The sequence below is a fragment of the Botryllus schlosseri genome, chromosome 13 (assembly GCF_051294905.1).
Source record: "Botryllus schlosseri isolate E-star chromosome 13, Bs_hap1, whole genome shotgun sequence".
Lineage (NCBI taxonomy): Eukaryota > Metazoa > Chordata > Ascidiacea > Stolidobranchia > Styelidae > Botryllus > Botryllus schlosseri.
In genome coordinates, this window is record NC_137248.1 from 19,623,765 (window position 1) to 19,637,659 (window position 13,895).

The 13,895-nt window shown below is 40.3% G+C and overlaps 2 protein-coding genes and 3 non-coding genes across 5 annotated transcripts in view; 2 read left to right on the top strand and 3 right to left on the bottom strand.

The window, feature by feature from the left end:
• LOC145453823 (pyrophosphatase PpaX-like) overlaps positions 1-5,114 on the bottom strand; it is a 6,917-nt gene extending 1,803 nt beyond the window's left edge. Inside the window, exons 1-4 of the mRNA XM_080331811.1 lie at positions 4,274-5,114; positions 4,071-4,214; positions 3,416-3,557; positions 2,286-2,428 (exon numbers count right to left, since the gene is read on the bottom strand). Of these exons, the coding sequence (XP_080187937.1) occupies positions 2,286-2,428; positions 3,416-3,557; positions 4,071-4,214; positions 4,274-4,329 (485 nt within the window). The 5' untranslated portion in view covers positions 4,330-5,114. The remainder of the gene's footprint in view (positions 1-2,285; positions 2,429-3,415; positions 3,558-4,070; positions 4,215-4,273) is intronic.
• LOC145453807 (von Willebrand factor A domain-containing protein 3A-like) overlaps positions 1-13,895 on the bottom strand; it is a 173,765-nt gene that overhangs the window by 31,091 nt on the left and 128,779 nt on the right. The gene's annotated exons all lie outside the window — the stretch shown is intronic.
• Trnal-aag (transfer RNA leucine (anticodon AAG)) lies at positions 2,864-2,945 on the top strand. Its single transcript has one exon. It is a non-coding gene; the product is annotated as a tRNA-Leu (tRNA).
• On the top strand, positions 8,223-8,304 carry Trnal-uag (transfer RNA leucine (anticodon UAG)). The gene has a single exon. It is a non-coding gene; the product is annotated as a tRNA-Leu (tRNA).
• Trnal-uag (transfer RNA leucine (anticodon UAG)) lies at positions 8,444-8,525 on the bottom strand. The gene has a single exon. It is a non-coding gene; the product is annotated as a tRNA-Leu (tRNA).

Sequence of the window (13,895 nt, forward strand, 5' to 3'; positions counted from 1 at the left end):
GTAACAAATATATGGTCGCGTCGTTTGTGGTCGTACAAGGTGCATTCTATCGAAAACAGTCACCAACGCTCTCCGCAGAGGATCATTGTTTGGCAACATTGAGTTTTATTACTAACCAAACAATCAAAGAAAGAATAGACTTTTATTGAGTGACAATAAACGAGCGCAAGTTACGAGTACACATTAAATCGCATGTACAATGAGAACGAAGAAGTCTTAGGCGCATAACGCACCGCAACGAAGTACGATGGTTTTGAAGGAAAATTGCCTTGTACGATTGTTTTCACTGATTGTGTCCAATGTTCCCTCTAAGCTGTGCACTTGCGCAGTGCTGACACGGTCTCTGCGCACAGAAAATCCAAGCTGCCCACAAAAAATCCGAAGTGATGACCATGACCTTTTTTTAGTCGTTACGCACTGTTGTCCAAGGGACCGCGCAGTGAGTTGGTGATTGCGTGCAGACTCGTGAATAATTAGAGGGAACATGTTTGTGTAGGCCTATATCCTAGAATTCTCACAAAAATGCGAATCTGACATAGCGTGTATCGTGCTGCCAATAAACTAATCAACACAAAAAGTCCACGCAATAGTGAATGTGCAACGAGTCAAAAACCTTTTGTCGCGAGTAGGAGGGGTTGGGAGAAGTGTTGACACCTGTTTTGCGGCCCGGTGGAGGGGGCGTTGTGTGAAAAAATGGGAAAATTGGCCTAGCTTGACAACTAGTGAATTTTTAGCTTTTCCAAATTAGATTAGAATTGAAAAAAGGAAATTAAACTAAATTCTGTATTGGAAATAATGTAACAAATCAGAGATCATTCCCATAAGCACGAGAATAGCGAATGTCTTTACACCAGTCTTATCTGGGCTCGCCCAGTACACTGTACAGTAGGGCTGTTCAAAAATAACTTTTTTTCCCCGGATTCCAGCCAGTCACTGCTTAAATTGTCAGGTTACCCTAAAAAACGCTACACACCAAATTTGGTTCAATTCGAACAAGTATAGGACTCCGCAGATCCAATTAAAATTTTTAATTTATCATGGAAAATTTAAAAAAAAATCGAATTTTTCTGCCAACCCAATGAAATTGTTGAGCTGTCTTCAAAGACGTCGCAAAACAAATTTGAGTCAACTCCGACCAGTAGAAGCGGAGCTATGTGTGTTTTTCGTCGACAAATTGCGGATTATACGCCGATCAAGGATAATCCGAGGATTATCATCGAAAAACTCAAATAGTTCCGCTTCTACTGGTCGAAATTGACTCAAATTTGTTTTGCAACGTCTTTGAAGACAGCTCAACAATTTCATGGGGTGGGCAGAAAAATTCGAAAAATTTTATTTTTTAAATTTCCATAATAAATTAATAATTTTAATTGGATCTGCGGAGTCCTATACTTGTTAGAATTGAACCAAATTTGGTGTGTAGCGTTTTTTAGGGTAACCTGACAATTCAAGCAGTGACTGGCTGGAATCCGGGAAAAAAAGTTGTTTTTGAACATCCCTACTGTAGAGTAGGGCTCTTCAAAAATGACTTTTTTTCTCAAATCGCACTGGCTACTTGATAAAATTGTTAGGTTACCTAATTTAAGCCTACACGCCAAATTTGGTTCAATTCCAACCAGTAGTCGCATTGCTACAGGAGAAGAAAGTTTCTATTTATTATATAAAAATAATTAACGTAAAATTTGAAAATTTTCTGTTCACCCCATGAAAGTGTTCCAACCAGTAGAAGCGGAGTTATTGCCGTCGAAAAATTTGGATTTGAATAAAAAAGTATTTACGGTGAGCACCACTATAATAAATAATTAAAAATTGGTCATCGTAAATACTATTTTATTCATAATCCAAAATTTTCGACGGCAATAACTCCGCTTCTACTGGTTGGAATTGAACCAAATTTGGTGAACATCGTTTCTATAGACAACCTAACACTTTCGTGGGGTGAACAGAAAATTTTCAAATTTTACGTTATTTATTTTGATATAATAAATAGAATCTTTCTTCTCCTGTAGCAATCCGGCTACTGGTTGGAATTGAACCAAATTTGGTGTGTAGGCTTAAATTAGGTAACCTAACAATTTTATCAAGTAGCCAGTGCGATTTGAGAAAATAAATCATTTTTGAAGAGCCCTACTGTACAGTTCTCACGGAATGTTTTCAGGAATTACGACCAGAGTGGAAACATGTCACAAATTAGATTTGAATTATATTACCGGCATTTCGCTGTGAATATTCTACTAGCCCAGCTAGAATTATCTCGTTGTCCACGTCTCGGGAAAGGATCTTACTTTAGAGACTCGAATATATGCTTTACGTTTCCGAGCGGTTGTACTTTATTCGCGATACCGTCGGCGTCCACGTCGAAAATGTCTTCCCAGCATTCTTCAAACACCGATTTCGCTTCGACTCGAGGGAAGCCATGCTTCTTCACCTGAGAAGTCCCGATGCAGGACAACATGTCCGAAAATTATCCACCATGCCACATGCTTACTGTTCCGAATATAGCCAGAGGTGGTCGTTAACGAAGTACTATTGCTTTTCCGACTACTCAAGGTTCAATTTCGGCTAATGACAGACCATTGACGTGGTAGCGTGTCCGAGCGGTCTAAGGCGCTGGTTTAAGGCACCAGTCATTCCGAATGCGTGGGTTCAGATCCCACGGCTGCAGATTTTTAGCATAGCAATTTACAACGTAGCTACGTTGTAAATTGCTATGCTTTTAGGGTTTACAGTACCGGTGGCGATAACGTTTCTGCATTGTAACATCTAGAACATTTTTCAGATCATCGCTATTCGGCACGAGTCGCTCCTTCCTTGGGAATATTGGGCTGTGTCATGATCACTCAGACCAACCCAACGGGAGTGTGGTAGCGTGGCCGAGTGGTCTAAGGCGCTGGTTTAAGGCACCAGTCATTTCGATGGCGTGGGTTCGAATCCCACCGCTGCCATTTTCGTAATTTAAAAATCCGACCCGCAATTCACCAACGTGACTTTCTAGATGCAATGAAACCAAGCAGTTTATTTTGCAAAGCTGCTTACTTTTTAACATGTGGATTTTGTGAAGTAGAAACTAGTTTCGGGATCTGCTTTCATCACTTTTACGACAAGAATTATCACGACAACTGGGCGAAACGAACCTCTGTATCACTGCAATTGAATATATTTCCGAAAGTTGCAGCTATTTGTTGTGTCATTGGTGATTTTGAATTAGTGGCGGTGAAGCAATTTGCAATTTCGAAAGGTGCCTCCGATAAACTGCTAAAAATATGGCACTATATTAAGTAAATGCAGTTTTTCAAACTATTTAGTTTAGTAGTTTCCAGTTAAAGTAGTTTAGATAATTCTTTGAAATCCCTGTTTCGTTTAATTGATTAGAAACGCAGACTACGTTGGCAACGTTTGTTATCATATCACTTACCATTAAATCGAGGATGCCATTTTTGACGACCTCGTGAGTATCGTGCGCAACGCAGCTTTTGCCATATCGCTTCTGGTGCTTGTCGTAGTTGAAATATTCGTATATGTCATCCGATAGGCTCTTTCCGGTGAAGCTTTCTAATCTTGGCGGATAGGGACGGAATTTAGTAGCGGAAATTCTCAGTATTCAAATGAAAGTAAAAAGCAGTGAACTACGTCTCCGTCTTTAGTGCTTTTGCGATAGCGCAATTCTATAATAACGCATACTCGTAAATATCGCAGAGGTGCGATTCCGAAATTAGATGTTAATTTAAAATTATACATCAAATTATTTCACAATCGCCTACAGAATTTGACCATGATTCTGTATTATATGTGTAGTTAGATGTGTTATGTGGTAAATTTTGGTTTTAGTGACTCGGCAAAAATTAGGGGTTCCCCCGAAGGCTTGTAGTTTAGCGTAGGTTTAAGTATAGTTTATTAACCTACGGTAGCGTCGTTAGGTTAGTTATCTATAGTTAAAGATTCCCCAAGTTGAGAACCGCCGACTTAACCTGTTATGCGCAATGAATCAGGTTGCCTTACAAGTTTGATCAGCGCTGTCGTATAATAGAAACATTACTGTACTAGCCGTACTCGGTACAGATATATCTTACTTGCTAGCATTGTATTCACTCCATGGTCCCCACATCGAGTCGAAACTAGTCAAAGTTCCATCCTTATCGAATATCACTAGCTTGTACGTGCTTTGCAGCGAGGCAGTCTTGGAATAGCTTCTCAGGAAGCTCGAAGATGGTATTCTAAATGCATCGCGACGAATACCAGCATACGCCTAAATGCGCGGCATTTGCTTGCTTACCTCGAACAGGATAGCAGTGTTTTGGCAGTGCGTAAGTTGCTTGGTCTGAATAACATGTTTGCTGTTGATTATTTGAGCTAAACCTGTGGAATTGTAGCCAGTACATTACAATAATGGCTACACTGCACACGGTACTATAAGTCGTGCTCGTGGCTTACAAATTACAGAAGCTGTAACAAAATAACCGTATTTCGCTGTCGTGGCGAAGCACTTATCTGCCATGCTTTCATTCGTGCTAGTGACAACTGCGCAGGGTTTTTTACAGTTATGTGAGACAGTAACTATATCACGCTCGAGCCATGTGCTGTCACTTCACTACAGCCCTGAACCTGCTCTGCGAAGAGGAACAATGTAGCTTCAATCGGTTTACTATGTTTGCAAACAGCTGGTGATCATTGAACCACATCACATGTTTAGCATCTGCGCCCATTCGTTCAGATATGCTTATATAAACCTAAGAAACTGCAACATCTCCATATAGTGATTGGCTACGAATTTAATGCATTAGCTAATAAGTTCACTGCTCGCTACTCTTCTCGTGTAGCTGTAGAATGTAGATTTTTCGATGGATTAAAACTGCTAGTCGCTGACGGCTAGCGCTAGAGTGACATATATTTACGCACAGGTGTTGCGTAATCATCAGATATTCGCAAGCTTGGTTTAAAGATGTCCGAGTCAATGAGTCGTTGTTGTTGGTTCATTCACAGCAGCTTTTGCTATGTCTGCAGGGTATAAAATCATTTGTTGATTGAATGCCTGTCATCTCAGTCACATAATTGATTATTATAAACATTAAACAGATATAACATTATAATATTGGTAGCTCTACTCTTGCAGAACACAGCAGGTAGGCCTACTAATAGACTAACCTGGCGAACCCATACCTGAAGCATTCGGCTACTTCAATTTTTCGCTGAGTCACAAATACTAAAATCTACCACATTGCGAATTCTGATACCTTTCTGACCTCGCGTATCGGCAAAAGAGTGTTGCGGTCCGGTGAACCTCCAAAAATCAAAATTAACCCCAACTTTAATTAAGACAATTGTATGCAACTCGGATGCACCGGATTCTTCATATACGGTTGGCGTATGAATCAGCAGGTCTGGTGATGTACCCCTGTAGTAGGCCTATATTATTAATTACGGGTGGTTGAACGTTCAGTTTATACGTTCGGTTCGTGCTCGGTATATGTCCATGTCCAGTTGTCCATGTCCAGTTTGTCCACCTTGATAATTCAGAGTTTCGCAGATTAACCTTAGTAAGTTCCACCCTGCGAATATTTTTGTGAAATACCAGTATTTGCTAGGAATCTTAACATGTATGGTACAAAATTCCCTGCATATGTATCAACTCATGATGACTCGTGACGTTAAATCATATCGATATTTAGAATGTTGCCTGGTTTAGTCCATAAGAACATGACGCGCATTCGTCACTGTTGTTCTTGACCTTAGCCCATATTCATTGGCGTGTTGGCCAGGATCGAAATTTGGGACGGGCGGAAGAAATTTGAGGGCCCCGGATATTATAAAATTAGGAGTTTTTATAACATCGTGTGATGTTGAGACAGATTTCGTTTAAAGGAGCACAGCGCTCTAAATATAATGAGGTCTCACATCAACATCTTCAGAAAACCACTGTAATATATGAAACTGCAGCTAAATGATTTTTTCCGAAACTGCCTCTATTACGCTGCTCGGTTGCACGTCTTCGCTGCTTAACCCGAGTATAGCCTACCGCCAAATAATGACTTGGTTAATTGTTAAAATACGATTTATAATAGCAACCGTTGAGCTCTAATCATTTGATATGGAAATCGTCGGATATAATATAAAAAAATCTGTCGAAGGGGCATTTGTCCAGTATACACTATATCAGGGGCGGGCAACTTCTCCGGTCGTCGGCGGGTCGGATATGGGAAAATAAAGCACTTGGCAGGCAGGATTACAGAATATATACATTATACCTTAATCACGTATTTATCCACCTATACAAGGAATCAATTTTATTTAATGTAAACTTTAAGTTTAAAGCATAGAGACTAAATACAGTATTGAATAAATTTATTTGCAACATCTATTGAAGTCAATCAGACATATGTGGTCGTTCAATATTGTCAACAAGTTTTTTGAACTCTGGTTGCATGTCGTATGCAGAAACCCTTAGTAAAGACTGCACGCGAACCTCCGTTATATTGGAACGCAGCCTTCCTCGTTAATGTTCTTGGCAGTGTTGGGATCAAGTCACTACCTTCGAGTCACAAGTCATCTCGAGTCATAGCATGTTTTGACTAGAGCCAAGTCGAGTCACTCGATTTTCAAAGGTGACTCGGGTCAAGTCAAGTCACTCGATTTTAGGAGGTGACTCGAGTCAAGTCGAGTCAATTCAAGTCAAGTCACGAGTCAAGTCCACATTCAAGTCGAAATACAAGCAATTACTACTAAATAAGTACAGTCCATCCTCAAGATTACCGGACCACGACTGACCTATCGATCTCGCTTCCCATGACATGCCGCCCTATTTCTTGTCGCATTCTTTTTCTATACTATCTTCTTTACTTTCATTCAGTGTGCATGCCTCCTCTTTACATCGCCTAGGCCAAGGTGGGTGTCAGATTCCATAGACTACTCCTTGTCGCTTCGACATCTTCCTGTCTTTTCATTGTATCGCATTTTTGTGGTGTATTGAACTGATGAAATTGCTAATAAACCAATGATGATGATGATGAAGTCACTTGTCAAGTCATGATTTCAAAGTACTAGACATGATTCAAAGTCATTACATTTTGCTAACTGTTTTAAATACAGATGAAGTACCCAATTATTCTGAATCGAGGAACGAATAAGGAGTTGATTATACGCGCAAAAGGCGCTGTATAGCTCATGCATATGTAGAACTGCTCAACTAAGAAAGTATAGCGGTATAACATGGAAAACTGAATGGGATTTCAGTTTTCCATGGGTATAACCTCAGTCTTTAAATATCAGTCAAAATACAGGATAACACACGAAACCTCAGAAATGTTTAAAATGATATAGTCCAATACCCTACCCACCTACAATACATATATCCATGATATACAATTATAAACGTATGAGCGATATTCGTTCGATTTAAATTATATACAAGAGGGTTTATTGAGGTGAGCAAGTTTACTACAACTGTTGTATAATCTCCGATCACTGCTTTTGCGATCAGTTTATTTGTGATATAACAACGGAGGCTCGGTAAAACGCACAATCATTGATTCATTAGTTGGCAATCCGAACACAGCGATTTAGTCGACATCGAATCGATTACTTGATGACTTGAAATTGACTCGTAAATTTTGCTTCGAGTCACGAGTCAATCTGCATTTCTGAAGCGTCGAGTCACGTCAAGTAAATTCATTTTTCCAAGGTGACTCGAGTCAAGTCAAGTCATACGAAAAAGGTGACTCGAGTCATCCCAACACTGGTTCATGGTCGAAAATGTATCTAGACCTGAACAGAGCAAGCAGTTTAATGTCCATCTTTCTCAGGTTGGCAAACGTGGAATCATTCTGTAACGCATAAAATTTGTCAATACTTTCAGAATAAAATTTCAGTTTCAGTGTGAAAGCTCACGGCGGGCCGCTCAAAATCCCTTCGCTGTTAGCGAGATAGTCAATATAAACCTCTGATACTTCAAAACTTGCTACATCCGAGAGTCGAGCTGAAGCCAGAACATCGATGCCGGTGATTGTATCACTCCGACAACTCCCACTGCACAGAAATTCGGTACCATTCAGTTCGGCAACAAAGGTTGTAATCCCGCAGCTGTCACAACCGCTGGAATCTTTGTTATTGCACTATGAAGTAAAACAGACCTTGAGCATTATTTCAGTTCATAGCTATTCGGCAAGACTCACTTCTTGTTAGGGGATATATTGGGGCTGATGTTGGTCACACCCTATCAGCGGTATCGTGGTAGCGTGGCCGAGCGGTCTAAGGCGCTGGTTTTAGGCACCAGTCATATCGATGGCGTGGGTTCGAACCCCACCGCTGCCAATACTTTTTATTAAATTCATAATTCGACCATTAAATCACCAAGTTCTTGGTAGTGTCGATGACACTAGGACACGTTTAAAAAATCACTACCAAGAACTTTTTGATTTAATGGTCGAATTATCAATTCACGAAAAAGTATTGGCAGCGGTGGGATTCGAACCCACGCCATCGAAACGACTGGTGCCTAAAACCAGCGCCTTAGACCACTCGGCCACGCTACCACGAACACGTCGCATTAATCTGACCATCATACCGCCCAATATATTCCCAAGCAAGTATAGTGAGTCGTGACGAATAGATATAATCTGAAATAAGATTCAAGATCTGTTTTACTTTATAATAGGGATGGTGTGAACGTGAACGCGAGGTTCAAGTTCGTGTTCTGTGTGTGAACCTCGGGAATTTAGAGGTTCACGTTCACAAACGAACCTTGGTAGGTTCTGCACTGTGAACCTTCTTCATATATTACAATTTTCGACACATTATAACGTCTTTGGTTGAAATTTATTGCATTTCAAGTGCGGGCCGTCTATGCATGGCGCTGGCAGCATAAAAACACTAAACGAACATGCACCTTGACAATATCAAAAATGTTACTTGCTTTGTTGCGATTGGGGTGTTGGCTACTGCTGTATAACTTGTTTAAGGGGTAATATTGCTAGCAAGTACAGAAACCCGATTGAATCTCTGCTCAATACCCATCTATACGTAGCAATAGGCTACTCGGACGCCGAATATATTTTCCGCCTGACCTAGACCGTTAAATAGGCTTATCATACGTCCTCTTTTAAGAGGATTTGTCCTCTTTTTTGACTTTTTTGAAAGTGTCCTCGGAGGACGCCCTTTTGTCCTCTTTTTTGAGATTTTGTCCTCTTTTTTGAAAATTTAGGTCAGATTTAGAGGAAATTGTGAGTGATATGCCGCAAATTAGCGCAGAAGTGAAGCTCCGGCGGGTATTTCGGAGGTAAAAGCGGTGATTTTTGCTCTGAGCGAAAAGAAAACCTTTTTTTTTTTTTGGTCATCCACCTGGCAATGTGGAGAGAAAAACGTTATTTTGAGCTCCTCTGAGCGGAAGTGATGACCTTTTTTTTTTTTTTTTAGTCAACTAATCACGAAGTGGGAAAAATTACCGGTTTTTGAGAATTCTTCTCCAGTTTTGCATGTCTGTAATTTCTGAAAAGGTGTCCTCTTTTTACATTTCCAAAATATGGTAAGCCTACCGTTAAAGCCTATAAGCTTATATTCCCTTGCAAGTCCTCGTCGAATTTGTTGGCAATGCGACGGAAGATATTGATTATATGGGATTATTGTATCGTTTGATCGCCTCAGTTGATACATCGTCGACGTCGTCAATGTGTACTCCAGCATTGTGGCATTATGTGACCCGAGTCGTCACTGGGCATCGTGTACTACTGCACATTAATATAAGCCATCACTTCCCTGAAATGTAGGGTTGGAATTAACAATATGACGTCACGTGACGTCATGACGTTCTTGTTCACACAGAACCTGTCAAAAACGTTCTCGTTCACACGAACCTGAACCTTTCAGGTGTTCATACCATCCCTACTTTATAGTACAATAACAAAGATTCCTGCGGATGTGACAGCTGTGGGATTAGAACTCTTGTCGCCGAACTGAATGGTACTCAATTTAAGTGCAGTGAGAGTTGTCGGAGTGGCATAGGGGAGATGTGGTACCGATGGATCAAAAATTGGAAAACGATCGCTGGCCCCAAAATGTTCAGCCGAAAACAGCAGATATTTTGCTGGCTCAGCACTTTGATACAAGCTCTACCTATCGCGCACATATACATGAATATCCGTATTTTCGAAAAATATTTATGGACGTTTAAAATTTGTTGCTCGAACGTGTCATCGGTCCCCACCCGGTGGGTCCAATGGCACACGACCCGGGGACCTATGACACATATACCCTAAAAAATTCAGATGTGACAACTTTTCTTGCTCAGTATTATAATCTAAGCTACAGCAAGCCAAAGAAGAATTTTCGGTCGCAACCGTCCAAAATAGATTAAATATTAACTCAAATGTTGTCATAAAATCACGTTTCGATTTAGGCTCGGACTTATAAATTTGAGGGTACATATATATTGCCCGAAAATCGACAGTGTGACTTCCAAATACCTCGTTATAGCGATAAAACATCATATGCAATTATTACATAAAAATTTTCTGTACATAGTGATGTTTCATTTGTTTCATGATTAGTATGCTAGATTATTTTGCTTGAATTGGCTATTGTATCATCGGCCCCCACCCTACTAATTTTGTACATGAATCAAAAAAAAATTCCACTCAAGGAAAGTACTGAAAAAAATAATAGGTTCCATTATATTGCGTGATACAAGCTCTAGACTTCACAATAAAAATGATTGCTGGTTTGTTCGTGTTGAAGGTTACAAAGAAAAATGTATATGTCGATCTAAATTTAGTTTACACCCTCCAAAACAAAAAGCATCTGTGAGAGATCCCATAGTTCGCGCGCGTCGGATTTTTTTGTATGCTAGGAAAGATGTTGCCAGCATGCAATTGTAGACAAGTTCACGGAGTGTAATCATGGAATTATCATAGAGAATTTTCAAAGTATTTTCGGTCCCAGTGATCCATCGGTACCACATCTCCCCTAATCACCGCCATCCATGCTCAGGCTCCAGTTCGGTTTTCAGATGTAGCAACTTTCGAAGTATCGGAGATTTATTATCTTGGCTCCCCTTGCTCTGCGTCACTGTTCTTACGGCGCCTTTACATAAAATGTCCAGACAAATACCGGGTGAAGCACTATTACAAGGAACCCCAATTAAAAAGAGCAAATATGATAGCCGAAGAGATCATTATCGAACATTGTTACATCAGACATTAGGTGTTCGATAAAGAGACCGTACTTGGTAGTTTAGCGTTCGTCAATCTGTTCTGTTTATTGCATCGCATTGGGCATTGTGTGTCTTGAGCGGATCAAATGATAGAACTTCTGATTATACTACCAATTCCGAAAATGTGACTATAACCAACTATGTGGTATGTGCATGATATGCATTACAGTGATGATATATATTACAATCCGCCATATCTTCCTTATACACACGTAAAACACAGTGACGACAATCCACGCTCAAACTGTTCAGGAAGCTATGGGATTCAAAGGTACTTTGCTTCAGATGCCTTAAAACACTGCCAGTGGTTGAAAACCAAAGTGAGCACTAATCAAATCGTTTAGGTAGCCTACTTACAGATTGACAGCCGAATGAAGGTCAATCACGCTCATATGGATTTCGGCCCATGCAGGGATTTCCGGATATAAAGTGGCCGATCGTTTAGCCTGGCGGTATCCTCACGTCGTGCCCTTACAATTCACGAATTTTCAATGAATAAAGGATGCAAAGAAGAGCGCTTTACCGGAAATGCAAAACTATTTGTAACCTGGATTATCTAATTTCCGAAGCTGGAAGACATTAAAAATCTTTAAACCAAACCGGGAGGTGAAACTATGCACCGGTCACTGCGGACTCGATGGCCACTACATTGGCTGCTCGGATTCAGACATGATTACTTCATGAATGTAATAGATTGCGATTACGATTAGTTCTAAACCACGCGATTATGATTACGATTACAGCTAGGGCTGGGCAAAATCGAGTACCTGAGTGATTCGATTCTGAATCACGTAAAATGCTTCGAGTCGAGTCGAGTAATCGAGTATCACTCATTATGACGTCATAGCAGAATATTATTTGTCAAAGTTCAAATATGTACCTTTTAACCGACCACAAAGAATATAATGCCTGTTATCCATCATATTAAGGATACTTTGTTATTTTTTTCGACCATACCGATTTCATTGCACTTGGTGACAACATTGTGGGATGATCATGACTTCGGAAATGTGCTATTTCCAGTAACGTTCGCAGCTTTGTACTTTATGTTACGTATGGTACGATACGGCCAATCAAGGCTTCAATAGTGCAATTAGCATAAATTCGTTGATCGTTGATAAACTCCTCGTTGATAAATCAACTTTCAGTGGTGAGGAGCGTATAATTTCAGTACTCGAAAAAATCGTCTTTTACTACTCGACTCGAATCATTAAAATTAATACTCGATTCAGATTCGAGTACTCGAATCATTGTGCCCAGCCCTAATTACAGCAAAATCAGGAAGTAGTCGATTACGATTACATAGGAAAATAAGTAACGATTACTCACGATTACATTTATTTTGCTTCTTAGAACTAAAATCGTAGAAGTATTGGAAGAGAATATGAGGATTGCGATGAAAAGACCTAATGAGATAATAAATTTCTTTATAAATGATACGTCATTTGCTTGATACGTCATAATGTACCCGTTGTCGAACTTCATAAGGGGACGATTTATCGCACCCAACGATCGCACTCATGCCAACAGTGTGAAATGTAAGGTGTACGCTAAGGAAGTATCTTCCATTTGACGACGCAAAAGCATAAAAATCACGGCCTCATTGTAAAAAATATTGACAAACTTACCGAAATAAGGACACAAGTTCAAATCAGGACAATGAATGCACTTTATCTTTGCCACTAATCTTTCATAATCTGGGACACCTCTGATCACAGTAAATGGCGTCAAGGCTGCATATCCCGTAGCAGCTCTGAGGCAATTTAGGAACCATGTGCTGCCAGATCATGTGCCCAGAAAGCGACACATCTGAACACAATTGATTGATGAAACAACGGGTCTCTTTTCCGTATCGCCTTTTGCGCTCCGCGTAACTGTTAGTATTGTTTGTTCGATCAAACATACTGTTTGCGACTTCCTCTTCTCAAAACTACTTCAAGAATTTTGGGACGCCCGCTTTGGCGAAGCGTAGTTTACAATCAATCGCTAATGGAATGTTGGTAATCAGCGCTTGGCGTCGCATTGATGCAAGTACGTCGCTTTACACGCTGAAAGTGGTGCCAACTGCTACGTAGTCACCGTACCTGTGCCCGCTGTAGACCAATTTCAGCAGCAAAGTCAATCACAAAACATTTGATGGACTGGAAAATCTGCCGCCACTAAATAAAACTGCGGGCTCGCGAAATGCGACAAGAAAGCAAATGAAATCTATAACAGATCTGAGTACGCTGTAGAATATGGAAGCCCTCACGCGATTTCAACTATCCAAGAAAAAGGACCTCTTCCATACGATGAAACAGGTTAAGGCGTATAGCATTTTATCGTGATCAGAGGGTTCTAAAATAGGATGGAACCGTGGCAAAGATAAAAGTGCTGATAGTGTAAATGACGGAACAAGAAAACACAACCGCGGGAAAGCCTGAACCAGCATCAAGTAGTGAAGGTGAACTTACAGAGAGCTCATCTATATCTTCACAGGCAGCTAACACTCTCCACAATATTGATTTTGGAGCTGCACGAACTTCATCTCATCACTCATCTAAATACGTGACTCTTAAAGATCGCCCCAGTAAACTTAATCCACGACATAGATCAGGGGTGAGGAATTATTTTCCGCACGGGATAAATGAATAGCATAAACTACGTTGGCGAGCAGATTCAAACATTTTAACTGTATTCTGCGGCGTATTAATTGTAT